The sequence below is a fragment of the Protopterus annectens genome, chromosome 3.part1 (genome assembly GCF_019279795.1).
Source record: "Protopterus annectens isolate FY-2018-M chromosome 3.part1, PAN1.0, whole genome shotgun sequence".
Lineage (NCBI taxonomy): Eukaryota > Metazoa > Chordata > Ceratodontiformes > Protopteridae > Protopterus > Protopterus annectens.
In genome coordinates, this window is record NC_056732.1 from 37488273 (window position 1) to 37507540 (window position 19268).

The 19268-nt window shown below is 41.0% G+C and overlaps 1 protein-coding gene across 4 annotated transcripts in view; it reads right to left on the reverse strand.

Moving 5' to 3' along the window:
* Positions 1 to 6898: 6898 nt before the first annotated feature.
* MTCL1 (microtubule crosslinking factor 1) overlaps positions 6899 to 19268 on the reverse strand; it is a gene marked incomplete in the record, with an annotated part of 739795 nt that continues 727425 nt past the window's right edge. For 3 of the 4 annotated variants that reach the window (XM_044066530.1, XM_044066528.1, XM_044066527.1), the window contains 1 exon segment: positions 6899 to 8041. In XM_044066530.1, the coding sequence (XP_043922465.1) occupies positions 7835 to 8041 (207 nt within the window). 4 annotated transcript variants of the gene reach the window in all.

A 19268-nucleotide genomic window follows, 5' to 3' on the forward strand; every position in this document is an offset into this window, starting at 1 on the left:
CATCACCACCTTTGGAGCTTTGGTCCATGTTTTGGGGCCGAAAGGTGTGGAATGAGTTATAACCTGGTAGTGCAGGAATACTTTCTGCCACTTTAAACCAGGTCTCCGTTACAGCACAAATGTCTATGTTCTCCATTATTAGTGCTTCAAGCAAATGTATTTTGAGATTTAGACTTCTAGCGTTTAGCAGCCTGACCCCCAGATGCATTTGTTTATAGCTGTTATGGTGGTAATTTTGTCTTTGAAACACCGCCTAGAAAAGGCACTATAGGGGTGGCAAGAAGCTTAGGGTGACAGATACAGGCCATCTCTGGCAAAGCATTGAGGTCTGTCAGTCATATCATCCCAAGTAGACAGATACTGGATTCCCTTAGAATGACACCAGAAACTTAACCAATTGTTGAAGTTTATCATTTTTCTTAGTACTGGGGTATCATTCAGGGTGACTGTAGGATACTGCTCAGGGCTAGTGTCATATGTGCCTGGGCCACATAATCCAAGAGCTCCACCATGTCTCTTTTCATGTAGTTCAGGGAGATGTGTCTCAGGTCATTCACACCCACAGACAATGACAGAGTCATACTTGTTGAGGAGTGACCCGAGTGCATGTGCTGTGTGTCAGATTCTGGCACCTGATAAGACAGCTGACTGTTACCTTCTCCTAATTCAACATAGTGAGTGGAACATCTGTGTACCTCACTACTGAGTCACCTGTGATTAGTGTATTGGGCAAGGTGTTAAGCATTAGGGGCTTAGGTTGAGGAGCACAATGTGGAGGTAAGCTGTGTATCCCGTGGTTTGTGCTGTGTTGTGGTGGTCGAGTGCGTTTCTGTCTTGGAGGTCTCTGCTGTTTGAGTAAATTTCTATTGCCAGCCTCCATGAAGGTGGGTGTCGTTTGTGTTTTTGTGAGAGCTGTGATAGTCTGTGTTCTGGAGGGTTGTGTACTCCATGTGTTGTGGTGCAGGTGTTGACCTTTTCCTCTTGGATGGGGAGTGCAAAGCTTCCAGTTTGGTGACATAAGTGCATCTCTCACAAGTCTGAGTGTTGGGAGGTGAGAGGAGAGGGATCTTGTGTATGGTACATGAAATGTACACTATTGTCAGAGCAGAGACCACATTTGGTAAGGAGTGGCAAAGGCCACAAAAGTCATGAACCCAGTTCCACACTACTGCAAAACCATATTGCATGGGATCTATCCCATTCATCCATTTTTCTTTTACTTTTTCTGTTTAGTTTACTGTTTTTGATTTACTTTACCTGCATGCACTAATTGCATTATCTACCTACTCAAGAGGCGTGTAAAATGATTACATAACTTTATGACTAGGCTGTCTGTTGGGTGTCTTTTTATGGTACTTATAATGTAATTTTCTATTTTTTCCTTTAAACTTTTAGGTAGTTTTGTAATATTTAAGTTAGTGTAATGAAGGTTAAGATAACATCTTTAAGGTGTATAGTTCCATTGTGCATTTTAAATAGTCTGCAGATATTTAGTATAAATTTATTTTCAGGTCTGATTTGCCAGTAATGCATTTTCTGATTGACTAGATGTATTTTTTATTCATTTTAATTTTTTAGTTCTATTGTTGTGTGTACCATTTCACAAAGTTTTTTTTAGGTGGACTGGGCATTTATCTGCACGGTGAGTGCGCGCACACATTTTTTTATGTTTTAGAGGCAATGGGGTTGATTGGTGATGTAGGTGGAATGATACTAAATCCTTGCGATTTGGGTAGCGTGATTACAATTGTATAACAATGCAGGCAGAACAGTGACACTCTCCTTTATTACTGTCCACTAGTAGGTGTGCCTATTTAGATGTAAAACTTAAATGATGAAATATTATCATTATGTTAAATATTTAGATAAACAATAATATTGCAGAGGTTAAATTATGAAAAGCTGTGTTCTGCATTATTCTTCAGAGAGCTTTTCTATACTCTGTTTTCAGAATTAAAGTGATTTAAAACATACCAAAATTGTTTGTAAATTGTGCAGTTTATCTACACATGCTTACATGCTCTAGAGAGGAGAGGAATAAAGGTCAGCAGGCATAAGACAGAATGTGTGTGAGAATGAGAGGGAGGATAGAGGAATGGTGAGGATGCAGGGAGTAGAGTTGGCGAAGGTGGATGAGTTTAAGTACTTGGGATCAACAGTTCAGAGTAGTGGTGAGTGTGGAAAACAGGTGAAGAAGGGAGGGGCAGGCAGGGTGGAGAAGAGTGTCAGGAGTGATTTTGTGACAGACGGGTACCAGTAAGAGTGAAAGGGAAGGTCTACAAGAGGGTAGTGAGACCAGCTATGTTATATGGGTTGGAGACGGTAGCATTGACGAAAAGGCAGGAGTCAGAGCTGGAGGTGGCAGAGTTAAATATGTTAAGATTTGCACTCAGTGTGACTAGGATGGATAGGATTAGGAATCAGTATATTAGAGGGTCAGCTCATGTTGGACAGTTTTGAGACAAAGCAAGAGAGACGAGATTGCGTTGGTTTGGACATGTGATGAGGAGGGATGCTGGGTATATTGGGAAAAGGATGCCAAGGATGGAGCTGCCAGGTAAGATGAAAAGAGGAAGGCCTAAAATGAGGTTTACGGATGTGTGAGAGAGAATATTCAAGTGGCTGGTGTGACAGAGCAAGACGCAGAGGACAGGAAGAAATGGAAACACGAGACACTGTGGTGACCCCTAACAGCAGCAGCTAAAAAAAAGTATGTATATATATATATTACATACATTTAGCTGCAAAATATATATATATATATATATATATATATATATATATATATATATATATATATATATATAAAAATGAAAACATACATACACACACTTTTTTTATTTTAAGCAAGTAGGTGAACCAGACTACATGGGCCTTTGTCATACACACACAAATGTAGCCAAGCTGCAAGCCGATATGCCATTTCTGATGGAATAGAAGAATAAGTCCCTGGCTATATGGCCTAGGCTACCAATATTTGTCTAGTGGCTCAGTCATCTGACAGAGCTGGTAAAGAAAAATATGCATTCCCATCCTAGGCTGGGCAGAGGCAGCAAGCCATGGAATGCTGCAATTCCTTGGAGGAGGAATGTCTATGCAAAACAGTGGCTAGGGTGCAGGTGTTCAGCTTGCCAATCCACCTCTCGATGGTAGCCCTTCATAGCTAGTGGGTGGAAGTATGCACCTATGGTGAGAAGATACTGTGGATCTTCATTCACGGTAATACAGATTGCATGACCCCCCCTCCCCAAACCGCAACATAATGAATGGAGCTATCAGAAACTTCCTTATATTCAGGATGTTGACAAAAGCACAAGAAAGTCATACGGGTGCATGAGTGATCTCTATAGATTGCTATCAACACCCATTCTAGGCAGTCTTACTGTAAAGGAATGGATGGCCCCAAGTCCAGTGTGGGGATACCTGATGGTTTGAAGGCCGGGGGGGGGGGGTAAAGAACCTAGAAATTACATTTGGAAGCCAACAACAATGATAAAATAAGTCTAAAAAACTAGATAAGAGTACATGCAGGAACAAAGGAAATGCAGGAGAAGAAACAAATTCAAAACCATAATGTGCTTAAACAGCTGCCAGCACATTAGGAAATCAGGACGTTTAGGATTATAAGGAATCACTGCCAGCACATTAGGAAATCAGGACATTTAGGATTATAAGGAATCACTGCCAGCACATTAGGAAATCAGGACGTTTAGGATTATAAGGAATCACTGCCACCACATTAGGAAATCAGGACGTTTAGGATTATAAGGAATCACTGCCAGCACATTAGGAAATCAGGACTTTTAGGATTATAAGGAATCACTGCCAGCACATTAGGAAATCAGGACGTTTAGGATTATAAGGAATCACTGCCAGCACATTAGGAAATCAGGACGTTTATGATTATAAGGAATCACTGCCAGCACATTAGGAAATCAGGACGTTTAGGATTATAAGGAATCACTGCCAGCACATTAGGAAATCAGGACGTTTAGGATTATAAGGAATCACTGCCAGCACATTAGGAAATCAGGACGTTTAGGATTATAAGGAATCTCTGCAACCACATTAGGAAATCAGGACATTTAGGATTATAAGGAATCACTGCAACCACATTAGGAAATCAGGACATTTAGGATTATAAGGAATCACTGCCACCACATTAGGAAATCAGGACGTTTAGGATTATAAGGAATCACTGCCACCACATTAGAAAATCAGGACGTTTAGGATTATAAGGAATCACTGCCACCACATTAGGAAATCAGGACGTTTAGGATTATAAGGAATCACTGCCACCACATTAGGAAATCAGGACGTTTAGGATTATAAGAAATCACTGCCAGCACATTAGGAAATCAGGACATTTAGGATTATAAGGAATCACTGCCACCACATTGGGAAATCAGGACATTTAGGATTATAAGGAATCACTGCAACCACATTAGGAAATCAGGACGTTTAGGATTATAAGAAATCACTGCCAGCACATTAGGAAATCAGGACAGTTAGGATTATAAGGAATCACTGCCACCACATTAGGAAATCAGGACATTTAGGATTATAAGGAATCACTGCCAGCACATTAGGAAATCAGGACGTTTAGGATTATAAGGAATCACTGCCAGCACATTAGGAAATCAGGACATTTAGGATTATAAGGAATCACTGCCAGCACATTAGGAAATCAGGACGGTTAGGATTATAAGGAATCACTGCCACCACATTAGGAAATCAGGACGTTTAGGATTATAAGGAATCTTCAAAAGGATACTGACATAGAAACTATAGGTTCCTGATTATGAAAAGATTACTCATAAATGACGCACACAAACAGTAAACATACCAATAGTCAGGATGAACTATTTCCAAGAAACTGATATAATTATCAACAGGAAAAACTTGGTTCTTTAAAGAACTGTGGAGCACCAAAAAGCTGCCAGCAATGCACACAGCAAAAGAAGCAAATGACAACAAAGTTGTTCTCTGGCATAATTTGCAACTAAGCAGTGTTTTCAGCTTGTGGCATAGAGTAGTAGATCGCCAACTATTCCCTTAGAAACTGGAATTCCATTAGTGGCTTTTGGAATTCAATTAGTGGCTTGGACACAACAAAGATAACGAGATGGTGGCTATGCCTATTGTGTAGGGCAGGGTGCACATGATGTGGGGGGCTGTGCCCCCACATCCCCCAATCATATATATTAACTCCAGGACCACACACTACAGTGGGGGAAAGGTATATGCCCTTTTCCCCACTGCAGTGCAATCCTGGAGTTAGTATATATATTCTGGTTTTATATCGTCCACTTTACAATTCACTATGTTGAAATTTAGCATTGTAAGATTTCAGTATTATGGGTTTTAGTCAAGTGATTTTTCAGTATTTTGAAATGTTGGTCTTATGGTCTCAGTCAAATGATTTTCGGTCATATGAAGTTTGTATCATCTAATAGGGATCCATATATGTGTATATATTTATATTACACACATACATATACACACTTTTGTGTATATATATATATATATATATATATATATATATATATATATATATATATATATACGTGTGTGTGTGTTGTATACATATATATATGCACACACACGTTTATATTACACGATCATATACATACACATACATGCACATACACATAGCAGCATGTACAAACATCTCTAACACTACCTGTCCGTGACACTCTCGAACTTGTCTTTAATTTGATCTCATCTAGTGAATGCAAGCTTTTGGCAGAGTTACTTAACATGGCTAGCAGTAATAATTCATGTAGCAGAACTGTTTTATCAATTGCATGGCTGCATAAAGCATTTACTGTAATCATTTCCAGGTGACAGAATACATGGTTAATTATGATATGCCTCTCCCCATGAATGCCTCATTTACATCTGCAGTATGCCAAAAAAACAGGGTACCATGGTGCTGCAGGTTATCAAGGTAAGCACTGTGGTAAGGCCCTCTCTCTAGCAAGAATGGCTACAACCAGTATTACCTGGTTTTGTTTCCTATGAGCTTTAAGCTCACATGTGAATAGTGGGTGAGATGATGGTGCAGCAGTAGCGTTGTTGCCTCACAGCAAGAGGTTCTCCCGTTCGATTCTCGGCTGGAGTCCGGGGAGTGCCTTCTGTGTGGAGTCTGCATGTCCTCCCTGCGGTTGGGTGGGTGTTCGAGAGACATGCGTAAAAGGGCATGCCTTAGTTAAAGGTTGAATGTTTAGCTGGCACCTCAGCGTTCATGAAAATCTACTGCCAATCATTAGTGGACCGGAGTTCCGCTATGGCGACCCCTAACCGGGAAAAGCCGAAAGACAACAATAACAACTAGTCACCAATGACAAACCCAGTCCAATAACCACCTTCTACACTGTTACATATGTATCAGGGCAAGACAGCTGTGGTTTTCTTTTTCTGAACTCATGTTGTGACTAAAGTGAGGCAATGCAATGGAGCGAAGATAACCCATATCTCAAAGAGACGAGACTTCTTCCCTCCAAGGGGTTTCCGTAGAGTGACCGGACAGGAAACAGGTCAGACACTAAAAAGAAGGAAAATTAAACCATCTCAAAAGATGACTTTTTATATAAATTAAAAGAATAAAATGTAAAATTTCAGATATGCACAATCAGACATTGTAAGGTACAGTATGTTAAAAAAGGATAAATAAAGGAGGTTGAGAAGGCTAAGTGAATATTTGGAATGAAATTAACTGAACGTGTGGCAGAATTCCATAATCTGACTAAAAACAATCTGTGTGACCCCCACGAAGAAATTTAATAATGTTCACTAAAAAATACCAAAGTTTTGCAAAGTTAAGTTACAAACAGTATCTTGTAGTATATTAAACAGTAATGATCTATAACAAAGAACACACTGTACCACTTCTGCGTATTGTGAATATAAGGGCTTTATTTGAACTTCAGTGTGGTGTTCCCCAGACTTTTTAAACACGTTAATCTCAGAATGTGCATACCAGTTTTCATACACAAAGAGCTGAAATGTTAACAATAATCAAAAAGACTTTTTTCTCACAGTTAATGCAATAACAATAAAATTACAGTACGTGATAAACCACATTAATATTACAGTAATATTTACTGACACTGCTGTGATGGCAGAACAACGGCAGTATATACATGCACTAAAGTGCTATGAAACTTACCGGCATGCAAATCAAGTACTGTACCATTGGTACAACGCTTTCTCTTAAGACTTAAGTCTCCGTGTTTCTCACTGAACAATATTTTTCAGTTAAAAAAATTATTGTACCTGTATTTTCCCTCAACCTGTATATTATATTTCCACTGTATAGTATATTTTTATCTTTCTCTGGAGTACCTAATCCTCCGAGTTTTCCATCAGCATCAACAGTCTTGCTCTTTAATTTGTAACACACTGACAACAGGAATACAAAATCAAAGTAAAATAGTAAACGTAGACAGACACACTTATCAAATGGAAAAGACGATAGTGCAAATGTAACACAAAACAGAATACTAAGAGACCATTCAGGGTTGTCAACGCATTCAGATTAATTTTGTACAGCTTATGTACATTTTAATCACAGAGCACTCCTTTTTTTTGCTGTTAATAATAAATATTGGATCTAGAAAAAAATGGAGAAAATTTTTTTTTCTACTTCAGAAAAAGTTTTTGCAGGCACATTTTTGATGTTTGACCTTAGAAGCACCCATTTCCATAGGGTTTGCTGCAGCATATCCTCTACAATCAACTTCTGAAACAGTCCCTTTGTGTACAAACTGACATTTTCCAATCACAGATATGGTTTTGTCAGATAAATCACCATGAACTCTTCAGTAAGCATTCATACTGATTTGCAAAACGTTTCATTCACTTCGGCTGACTCAGTGCTCGGTGGATCCTCAAATGAAGCTAGATCTGCAGCTGAAGGCGAACGGGAACCAGTAGGGGAATGTGAAGCCCATCTTGAAGGTGGCCTTCGATTTGCTGGTGCCTCTGGCCGTGAGAAGCAGGATTCTAAGGGTGGAGCTATACAGGAACATGGCAACTCCTGCCAGGGGTAAAAAAAAAAAAAAAAGTCCATTAAGATGTGCTTATCACTGCTTTCAACGTAATGTGAAAGTCACGAATGTGCAAAAATATCACAATAACAGCATACAACTATTCCTAGAAAAAGCATAACTTCTCAGTTCACAAAAGTGGACCATCTTTGACAAAGCCTTTATAAAGTCAGTCAATGTTTTTTTCATGAAGTTGCACTAATTAGCAAACATGACTCTACATTAATTCTACACCACAAGAGATCTTGGCAGTAACTGGATTCATGTAAAGTGAGCACTTGTAAAAGTGAAATGTTGTTTCCATTGAAATCAAAAGGGTATACACAGTTTCTTTTCCATCTTCTTTTCCTGGACCTTCCACATTCATTGTTTCCATAAACTATTTTGTACTTGTGGATTCTAAATGCATTAAACCCCTCAATCAAATCATTGACATTCATTAAAAAAAGATGCATGCAAATAGAATGAGGATTACTTACATAATTCAGTAATGGATCCTGATATTAAAAACAGCTGCCTGGGAACTTGCACTGCAAACCATCACAAAGACAACAGAGTCATCAGTATCACAGCAGCGATGCATTTAGTACTGACAACGGCCATCAGTATAACTACAACAGTATCAACAAGGTGCATACTGTTAGCAGTTTACCCCTTGTTTGGAAACAGACAAAAATACATAACCATAAATGAATAGGGGGAACTGCCGAAGAATAGAGGGTGACATAGCAACTTTTTATTAATTTTTTTTGGGGGGGGGGGTCAAGCACCTCCAATAATACTAGAAGAAATTAGCTGTAAACAAAATAGTTAAACGCAAATACAAAGTCTGAGGGTAACAATGATTAATCAAGAGCTACTTCAGTAAGGTCCATTGTGGAAGCTGTGAGCAAGTTGTATACAAGTCAAAATCTTAAGTTCAAAGAATTAAGAAACCTTGCAAAAAAACTCATTATCCAAGACGAGAAAAAATTCTACCAAGATGATCAATCTGCTCGCACCTCAAACCCAAAATATTTTTAGTGTACCATGAATAATATCCTTCATCCTGGATAACCTTTCACCCTTAATCCCTTCCCAATGAATCACCTCTTGAAACGGCCACCCTTCTAAACTACTACTACCATAGACTATCCGCAAACTAACTCCTCTAGACAATGACCAATCACAACCCCTTACCCCCTCCACAAATTGCCTCCACTCATCCTTCTCCCTGAATACCATCTCTACTGCCTATATAAAAATCCCTGTGCAGAAACTTAAACCCTGCTGTCCTTCTTTCGACAATCTACCCCCCATTTCTAAAATTTGCAGCCAGTTCTATTGCATATCCTGTCTCTAAACTCATCAACCAGTCCATTAAAGAATCCTCTGTGCCAGATATTTGGAAATCCTTTTACACAATCTCACTTCAGTCCAGACCCTTCCAATTTTCGACCTATTGCTATCCTCAAGAGAAATGTATTCACAGACAACTTCTTAAATATCTGCTCCAGGAAAATCTCAACCCCTTCCAACATGGATTTAGGCCCCATCACACTACATCCACAGCCCTTCTATCCTTCACCCAGACTATAGCAGGGGCAAGATATGCCTATTCCTTCACCTCTCCAAGGCATGTGACACAGTCTCCCACCCTAAACTTCTTACTAAATTAACTGAACTAAACTGCTGTGCATTGACTACTCTCTGCTTATCTTACCCAATAGACAACAATCTCTTAGATGGCAGACCTCCTGCTTTCCTTTCCTACCTATTCAAACAGCTGTACCCCAAGGATCCATTCTTGGTCCCCTTCTCTTTAGTATCTTTACTAACAATCTCCACTCTGCCTGCTGGTGCTCTTCTCCTATCCAGTACACTGATGATTCTACTCTTTTTACCCTCTCTGACAACCCTACAGACCTTCACTCCCTCACCCAAACTTCTTTTAACACCACTGAGTACAGGTTCATTAAAAACAAACGCATCCTTAATCCAAAGACTACTAAGCTGCTTTGTTTTCTTCCAACGTCTATGTCGAACCTTAAAACTTCATTAACTCTCTCTTCTCTAAACACCGTCATCCATGCTGACTCCCCATACCAAACTTCTAGGAATCACTATTGATAATCAACTTAAATTTGACCTTCATATCCAACAATACATCAAAAAGACCAATAAAAACTTGGTCTTCTGTATAGAAATAAAAAGTTCGTATCCATCTCTTCTAGGGTATCACTAGCCAAGCCTACCTCCATCCCTGCCTACTATATGCTTCCCCTATATTTACCCACCTACAAGTAAAAATATTAACCAAACTTCAACAAACCTATAACCAGATAGCTAGATTTGCCTGTAATTTCCCTTATGTCACCATTGCCTCACCCTTAACCAACTACAATGGCTTAAATTCCCTCCATTGCTTCTACTTTCTCAGCTACTGATAACACATTCTCTGCTGTACAAACCTAACAACTGCCCCTCCCTGTCCACCCTCCTATCCCTATACAAACCCTCACAATCCCTCCGTAGCGCTGACCAACTGCTACTTGACACCTATAGGCCTAACAAAACAATAGGCAGATTACTTTATAAATGCTCTTTATCCCAAGTCTGGAACAAACTTCCTACTAGGATACGTTCCAGTCAATCCTTAATTCTTTTTAAAAGAGAACTAAAGAACTACCTTGCTAATTTTTCCTCCTGTGCCTGTCACCTCCTAACTTGACACATACTCAACCATTTGCCAGTTGTCAGACTAACAATTTCTTCTCGCTTCATATTACACAACTTTCACTAGTAGCATTGACCCTCAGTTCTCTCACTTAGCAATTCTTTACTTGTACATAATCTTTCTCTTCTCTTTCTTGCCAACTATACTCTCCTTCCTCTCCCTCCCTCTTATACTCTGCTCCCCTAACTCCCCTCCCCAGCGACTTCCTTTGGTTTAGGGATTAATAAATAAAGTGCTTTTTCTCTGATGCCCTAGCTGTAAATCTTGTCTACTACAGGGCTGAACTTCCTTCTGCTTACCAGGTTTTGTTTATAATGAATATTTTTGCCTTATTGGTTTCTTTACTGTCACATGATTGCATTTTGACTTTGTACCTACTCATAGCATAAATGCACATTGTTATGTAAACAGATTCACTTTACTTATGTAAACTATGTTTTTCTTATTTATTACTGTATTGTTATTGCATTGATACTTTTTTTTTTTTTTTGGCGGAGCTTTTCTCCTCGGGTCTCCACTGAAAATGGGCCACCGGCCCAGTGGACTAACCTGGTTAACAAAAGATAAATAAATAAACAATAAATAAATTACTAAGAAACCAAAATTTTATTTTCTTCAGGGAAAATTCTGGGACTTACGTCTGTGATTTTTAAGCACAGTTTATCAATCACCATGATCCATTGTACTTCAATTGTACCTTTAAGAAGCAAAATTAAAACAGAATCTAAATACAAAATGCTGAATAAAACAAATTGACAATGGTACAAGCAGTGAATACAAGAAGAAATATAAACTGAGCTGAGATGACATGAGAGAATGTTCTGGACTAAAATGCCAAATTCCATTAAGTCTTGCATATGCAGTGTCAGACAATTCAAATTCCTCAATTTTTGGTATTTTCCAGGAAGTATGGAAAATCTGTGATCCTGTTGATGACCATCTGTTTCACATGAACAACTCATGTCACTATTGTTCTGTATTTGGAAGGATGAACTAGTACTTCCCAATTAAAAAGTACAGTTGTGTAAGTCGCACTTGCAGGTAACAGTAGATGTTTGAATTCCTCACTGTTGTAGCCTCTTGGTTATATGCATTGTATCCTGCCTAGGCTGTAATTATAGGCTATCTTCACAAAGCTCTGCCCCCCCCCCCCCCCCCAACACTTCTCCACTCTGACTGCCAACTGGACAGCCCTTTGGAGGGAACCAGCAGTCAGCGTAAAGCTTTCTTTAGGACTTTCTTGCCCATACAAAAAAGTTAAGAGTAACAATCCTGACCCAATCTAACCAAAATCACAACAGCACAAAGAAAGAACAACCCTACTTTGTATCCCAACTATAACTACATACAAGAGTAGTAGGATGGAAGGTGGGTGCGCTTACCGCAGCAGTCAGGAATTCGGACATCTACTGTTACAGTAACTGCAACTTGCACAACTGTACTATGTTCATTGTTCTGACTGCTGCAGTAACCCATAAGCTGTATGGATGGATTACCAAAACCTATTTATCCTTGGAGAATCCAGGAGCCCAACAAAGTTTGAACTGGAATAGAAAAGGAATCCAGTTTACAATACTTTGTAAAGGTCTGTACAGAGGACCACATAAATGCTTCAGGAGTTCAACCCTTTCCAATAGTCCACTGAAGAAAAGGCTCTAGTAGAATGTGCTTGGAATAGTTTTGCCATGACAGGAATAACAAAAATAGCAGAGAACGGCCCCCCAGAAATGGTCTAAACTCTCAAAGACTGTCCCTTGATAAAAAATAAACAGGTCAGCTTTTCTAAAGGGCTTGGTTCTGTCGAGATAGTATCCAAGCTGCCTATACACATCAAAAGTGCGTAGAATCCTTTCAGCTTCATTTTTAGGTTCTGGAGAGATAACTGGCAGACTGATGGCTTGATTCAAATTTAACCATGAAACCATTTGGGGCATGAATGAGGGGTTTGTTCTTAAAGAAATCTTATTCCTAAGGAAAAAACAGATAGGTTGACATAATGGTCAAGGTGCTTACACAAAAGACACAAGGTGCAGGGTTTGATTGTCACATGGGGTTAATTGGCTAGGTGTCAAATGGCCCACAAGGGCAGTTAGCCTAGTACTAACCTATGAACCATGACAGCTTGCAACTCACATCCTCCTCTTGCAGATGTCAGAGCAGCAGTGAGTGCAGTTTTCCAAGTTAAGAATCTTAAAACAGTTTGATGGCCAGGTACAAAAGTTAACATTCTCAATTTCTCCAGCACAAAGCTGTGATCCTAAAGTGGAGTGACCTGCTTAAGAGAAGGGGGTCTCAGAAACCATCTCACAACAGAGAGAAAAATCCATGGACAGATATGCAGAAATGGCTGCAAGATGAACCTTTACAAGTGAGACAAGAGGAAAGTAACATATAAATCTGTGAGCACCAGTGGTAAAATATGCCTGATGGGCAGCTGGTTATTTAGGCCCCAACTAGAAATCACTTCCACTTACCAATATAGGATTTTCTAGTAGCAGACTTTCACACCTCCTTTATTACCTGCTGCATGTCCTTGCAAAACAAGTGCCTAAATGAATTAAAACTGAATCATTTAGGCAGTCAAGTTGCATCATAGAATCATAGAGGATTACCAGGCTATCGATCCTAGTGGGCATTTTTAAGCCTAGCCATGCTTTCTCCAAATTTTAGCCAGGTTTTGATGCAATAGGTCTCTGTGGAGATGTATGCAACTCGAGCAGGAGTGTTCAAGCATTTACAAAGTATCTCCCTCTCGGAGACAAAGATGTCAGACAAGGGATAAATTTACAATTTCCCGTCTAATGATCCAAGTTGTGTTTGAATAGGTACAAGTAAGAACTCCAAATCACATGGACTGGAAGCCCATTCCGCAGAAGGGGCAGTCTCTGAGATGCATATCTGTCGCTCCATATTGAAGATGAGGCTTACGATGCTGTTTTGCAAATGTGCAACATGCCCATTAAGATTGAATCAGAGCAACCTGGAGAAGACCAAGGAGTCTGCATAGGACATGCTGCCTCCATCATGTATTTTTTTTTTTTTTTGTGAGTAACACTCCAGTTGTTGCATATGCCTGGTCAACTAAAGAGGGCATTGTACTAAAGAGGGCATTGTATTCTATCACTGAATGAGAGCCCAATAAAATGGAACAATGACCTTTGCTTACAAGTTGTTTAACAAAAAGACTTCCATACTATAGCAGACATATGATGGCCAGGTCACTGTCTGTGTGTCCCCAAATCCCTGACCACTAGGTGGACTCTTAAGGATGCATCATCAATGTGGTAATTTGTGGGGGTCGACGTCTTTCCAAACAAAACTATTATGCACATCTTGGCAATGAGCTTTAGACTGTGACTTTAACAGCAATTATTAACAAGTGTCAGGCCTTCTGGGTGGGTGTGTGCGCCTTGGGAAGATTCAATGATTGCACCTAGTTTGCAATTGTCTGTGAACTTGCAACCAGATGCTCTTGACAATAGCCTCGACTTCAAAAAGTAGATGCCAAAAGGAGCGGACCCAGCGCTGAGCCCTCTGGGACACCACTAGTGACCAGCCTTTTTATGGAGGTAGAACCCCCCCCCCCCCCATTCTGACTTTCTGGGTTCCATCTCTGAACCAACTGACCATCCAGTGGGTAAAACAGGGACTTGTACTTAATTTTGTGGGTTTGTCTGCAATGCCCGTGTGTGGAAGTGTGTTGAATGCTATGCTCAGCTCAAGGTAGGCAGTATGTACCATTTTGCCTTCACCCATTGCTTTGGTGTCATTCTTGAAGTTCACTAGACTGAGCAGTGTTGACTTGCTCTTGACAAAACAAAACTGATGGTTTCCTTTGTTGTCATTTATCAAATCCATGATTGTTTCCACGACTTTATGAATGTTTAGCTGGTGCTATGGGTCAAATAAGACCAGGCTTATGGGTCCGATAGTTTTCCCGGTCCATGGATAACCCACCCTTGTGCAAAGGGCTGTGACCAATTTTAGCAGTCCTCTGATCATTTGTCACTGACACCAACATCTGTGGCTCAAAGGAATACAGCAGGCAAGTTGTGTGACAGTGTTCTAATCCTGATGTATCCAAGTATTATCTTAGGTGGCACAGTGGTGCAGCAGTTAACATTGTCGCCTCACAGGAAGAGGATCTTCAGCTTGATTCTTGGCTGGGGTGCCTTCTGTGCAGAGTCTGCATGAGCTCCCTGCGTTCGCATGGGTTTCCTCTGTGTACTCTGGTTTCCTCCCACCTTCCAAAGGCATACATCTAGAGCATTTCTCCCCAGGCCTCCACTGACAATAGGCTCTCTCCTAGTTGGACTTTTCCAGTCAAGAAATGTTAACTAAATAAATAAAATAAAGCCTGTTTGGAGGCTATGGTTAAATCGAGTCTAGTGAGCCCAATAGGTTATGTTTCATTCTATTACGGCGGTATCCTGGGATATCATCAGGTCCCACTGATGCAGTGTTTTGGCCTCAGAGAGTGCTTTGAGGACCTGTTCCCAAATGACAGACCGGGGGAGTAATAGTTGGGGACATTTCTTAAGTGGTGTACAGGGGATGAGAGTGGAAAAAAATTAGATCCGAATTTATTAGGCAGTAAAGTTGCTATGTTCTCCATCTCAGTATAAGTAGTTCCGTCTACAATTAGTTTGGCACATTGTTGTATAATTGTTCTTGAAGCTGTGGATAGTGCTGAAGAATTCTTTATGACTCTCTTTCGCCCACGAAGCTACTTTTACTTCAAACTTAGCTTTGCATGCTTTAATTATTCCTGGAGTTCCCGATTTAGTTTTATGAGGATGTTCTTACCTTGCTGGGCATTGCCCTCCCTATTTTTTGGACAAGATTTCCTTCCTTCTGTTGTACAACCTATTAATATTGGAATTCCACCAGGGTTTTTTTTTCCAGAGTTTGAGCTGTGTTTATTTTGGGTAGGTACTGTTGCATATATGCAACCATATACAAGACTGTAATGAGTTTTTAGGAACAACTCAGGAGAGGTACCAGTGTTCTCTGGGTTTGAGGAGTGCTTTAAGTGACAGTGGAAAAACTTAAAAGCAGAAAGTTGTCTTGGAATAATACCTAAAAATTACAAGGTTAACTGTTGTCAAAGGTTTTATTTTTATTTAGGAGGAGGCAGCTTTCTGACTTGATGTGACCAGTAACGATGTTATATTCTGGAGATGATGGGGGGATTTGCAACATTTGCTCATATTCATGAGAACTAGGTCAAGGTTGTTTGCACCTTGAATGGGTGTTTGGACTTGCTGATCGAGAGCATTCATAGGTTCAGGTTCATACTAGGCTATCTGCCCTAGGGCATTTATAAGTCTAGCCAGAGTGTGTTTGGCTTTCGCCACCCATTTTAAATTAATTTTGCTATGTCCTTTTTCGAGGTTAGTATACTGTGCCTCTGTCTAACAGCGACACAGAAGTGATACCCAGGGTAAACCTACGATCTCCCATCCACTCATCAAGATTCCTCTTGGAGAGTCAATCAGGGATTCTGCCTAACCTGGACTGGGATTTTATTCCAGAGTGAAGGGAGCCTCTGGGTTATGAATCTGTCCCTCCAGCATGTCCTATTTATTTCAGTGCTGAGGTTCAAGTCTCTCGAGCACGTAGCTCGATGGGATTTGGATTTTCTGAGGTGCAGCATGTCCATTAATTCCGGGTTGGACATGGCTTTATACGTCAGGCACAGATCGCCTCTGAGGAGGTGGTATGCCACTGAATAGAGCTGGAGTTTCTTTAACTGGGCAGCATATGGCATCTGTTTGAGTCCTTTGATCCTGTGGTGAGGTACTTTTGGGGTCTTTCCAGTTGCTGCAGGTGTCTGGTAAGGTACATCCCAAAAGGGTCATTGTACTCAATTATGGGCCTGATGAGGGATGAGTAAAGAGGCACAATGACCTCCCCTGATCTAGATGTGAATCCCTTCATGATTAGGTGGGCTATATAAAATGTTTTTCTAACCACTGTGGCCACGTGGTTGTCAAATGAGAGATTGCTATCAACTTGGGTCACCAGGTCCCTAATTACTTCTTCTGTACTTAATGGATTACCACCTATGTGGTAATTTGTGGGCACTTTGTTTTTGCCAAAGGGGATGACTATACACTTTTTGGTGTTTAGCTTGAGGCCATGGCTCTGGCACCAGTTGTCTGTTTCTATGAGGCCCTTTTGGAGGATGCTTGTGTCGGCTGGAGAGTCGATTATGGCGCCCAGTTTGCAGTCATCTGCAAACTTGGTCAGCCACAGTCCTTCCGTGTTGGCCTGCACCTCCAAGAAATATATACAGAACAAGAGAGGTCCCAGGACTGAGCCTTGTGGGATGCCACTTGTAACTGGTTTGGAGTCTGACATGGCTCCAGCAATTCTAACCATGTGGGTTCTGTCCTTGAGCCAGTTTGCAACCCATCTAGTGACATAGGGGTTTACATTTAAGCTGGTGAGCTTATCTATAATGCCCGAGTGGGGTATTGTATCGAAGACATTTGAGAGGTCCAGGTAGGCTGTGTGGACCACCTTCCCCTCGTCAATGGCCTTGGTGACTGTTTCAAAGAAATCAACCAGGTTTAAGAGGCAGGATCTGCCCTTAACAAAGCCGAACTGGGTAGGATCCAGTGTCTGTAGGTCCCCAATATCTTTATTTATGACGTCCATGAATATCCTTTCCATAGCTTTGCAGACCAAGCTAGTCAGGCTTATGGGGCGATAGTTTCCAGGATCCATTGAGGCACCACCTTTGTGGAGAGGGACCATGGTTGTACGCCACTCTTTGGGTACATATCCTGTAGTAAGGCTGAGATTGAACAGTAGTTTTATGTTTGGGTTTAGCTCTTCTTGTAGTTCATGTAGGACGCAGCCTGGGACACCGTCTGGTCCCATTGATGCTGTGTTTTTTGCTTTGGAGAGGGCGGCTCTTACCTGAGCATCTGAGATGTCAGGGGGGCAGCACTCTGCTGGGATAGATATTTGCCCTTTTGTTGGGGAGGGGGGGGGAGAAGTTTGCGCTGAACCTGTCAGCTAGGATGTTGGCAATGTTTGTAGGTTCGGTGTATTTTTTGTCATTTTGGACTAATTCTGAGCATATCTGGGAATTCCCACCAAGGTTCCTAACATAACTAAAGAAAGCCTTATGATTATCCTTAGTGTCCTGTGCAATTATTTTCTCGAAGCTGGCCTTAGATGATTTTATGAGTGCCCGTAGTTTTTTGCCAATACTGATCAGAGATGCCTTCCCTTTTTGGGATTTTGCTCTATCATGTAGTAGCTTCCTCCTTATATTGTATAGTTTTGTTTATGGCTGGGGTCCACCAGACAGGACGTCTGCCTTTGGAGGATTGGGTCTTGGTTTTATTTGGGATTACATGATACATGCATTCCTGAAGGTGTTCATAGAATGCGTTTATAAAGGATTCTGCGGTCTGGGCCGTATTTTCCACAGGCCCGGGGGCTTTGAATGATTCCACCTCAGTTTTGAGGAGTGTGAAATTTGCTTTAGAGAAGTTTTTCACTGTGGTTTTCTGGGCAGGGGGTGGGGTCAGGATGTGAATATCCAGTGAGATTAGTTTATGGTCTGATCTTACCAGTGAGGGATACACTTCTGGTCTGGAGCGTAGAGTCCCCATGTTGGTGATGATCAGGTCCAGTATGTTTTCCCCTCTTGTGGGAGTGGTAACAAGTTGTTCCATAGCATTTGAGTTTATAAATTCTAGGAACCTTTGGGCTAGGGTGTTGGAGCTAGAGTAATGCTGCCAGTCTATGTTTGGGTAGTTGAAGTCGCCCAATATAATGGTGTTTGGAGAGACCTTCATATTTTCCAGTGTTCTCAGAAAGGCCGAGTGGGGTTCCTGGGTTTGGGAGGGTGGTCTGTAGCAGGCTATAAACTGGAAGGCAGTTTTACCCACTGTTAGTTGCACATGGATAGTCTCTGATGCATCGTGCTGTGCCACCAACCTGGAGGTGTGGGTATCTTTGACGAATATTGATACTCCCCCTCCTTTTGAACCTGGTTTCTGTTACTGCACATAGTTCTCCATGCTAAGTAGAGTTTCAAGTGCATGCATCTTGAGGTTTAGACTTCTGGCGTTGAGTAGCATTACTCTTAAGTTTCTTATCCCTTGTGATACCTATGGAGGTGGGTTTGTCTTTTGAGCCTTGCCTAAAAAAGGCACTATGGGGGGTAGCAAGAGCCTTTGCCAATATCTGAAAGCCCAGGGGTGACAGGTGCAAGCCATCCCTAGCGAAGCATCGTGGCTTGTCGAGCATGTCATCCCAGGCTGACAGGCATTGGATCCCCTTTGAATGACACCAATACTTAAGCCAGTTGTTGAAATTGATCATCTTGTCTTCATATTGTGGCATCATTCTTGGTTAGGGTAAGATGCTACTCAAGGTCAGGGTCATACCGGCCTGGGCTACATGCTCAGAGCTCCTCTATGTCTCTTTTCATGTAGTCCAGGGAGGTGCATCTCAGGTCATTCACACCAGCATGGACA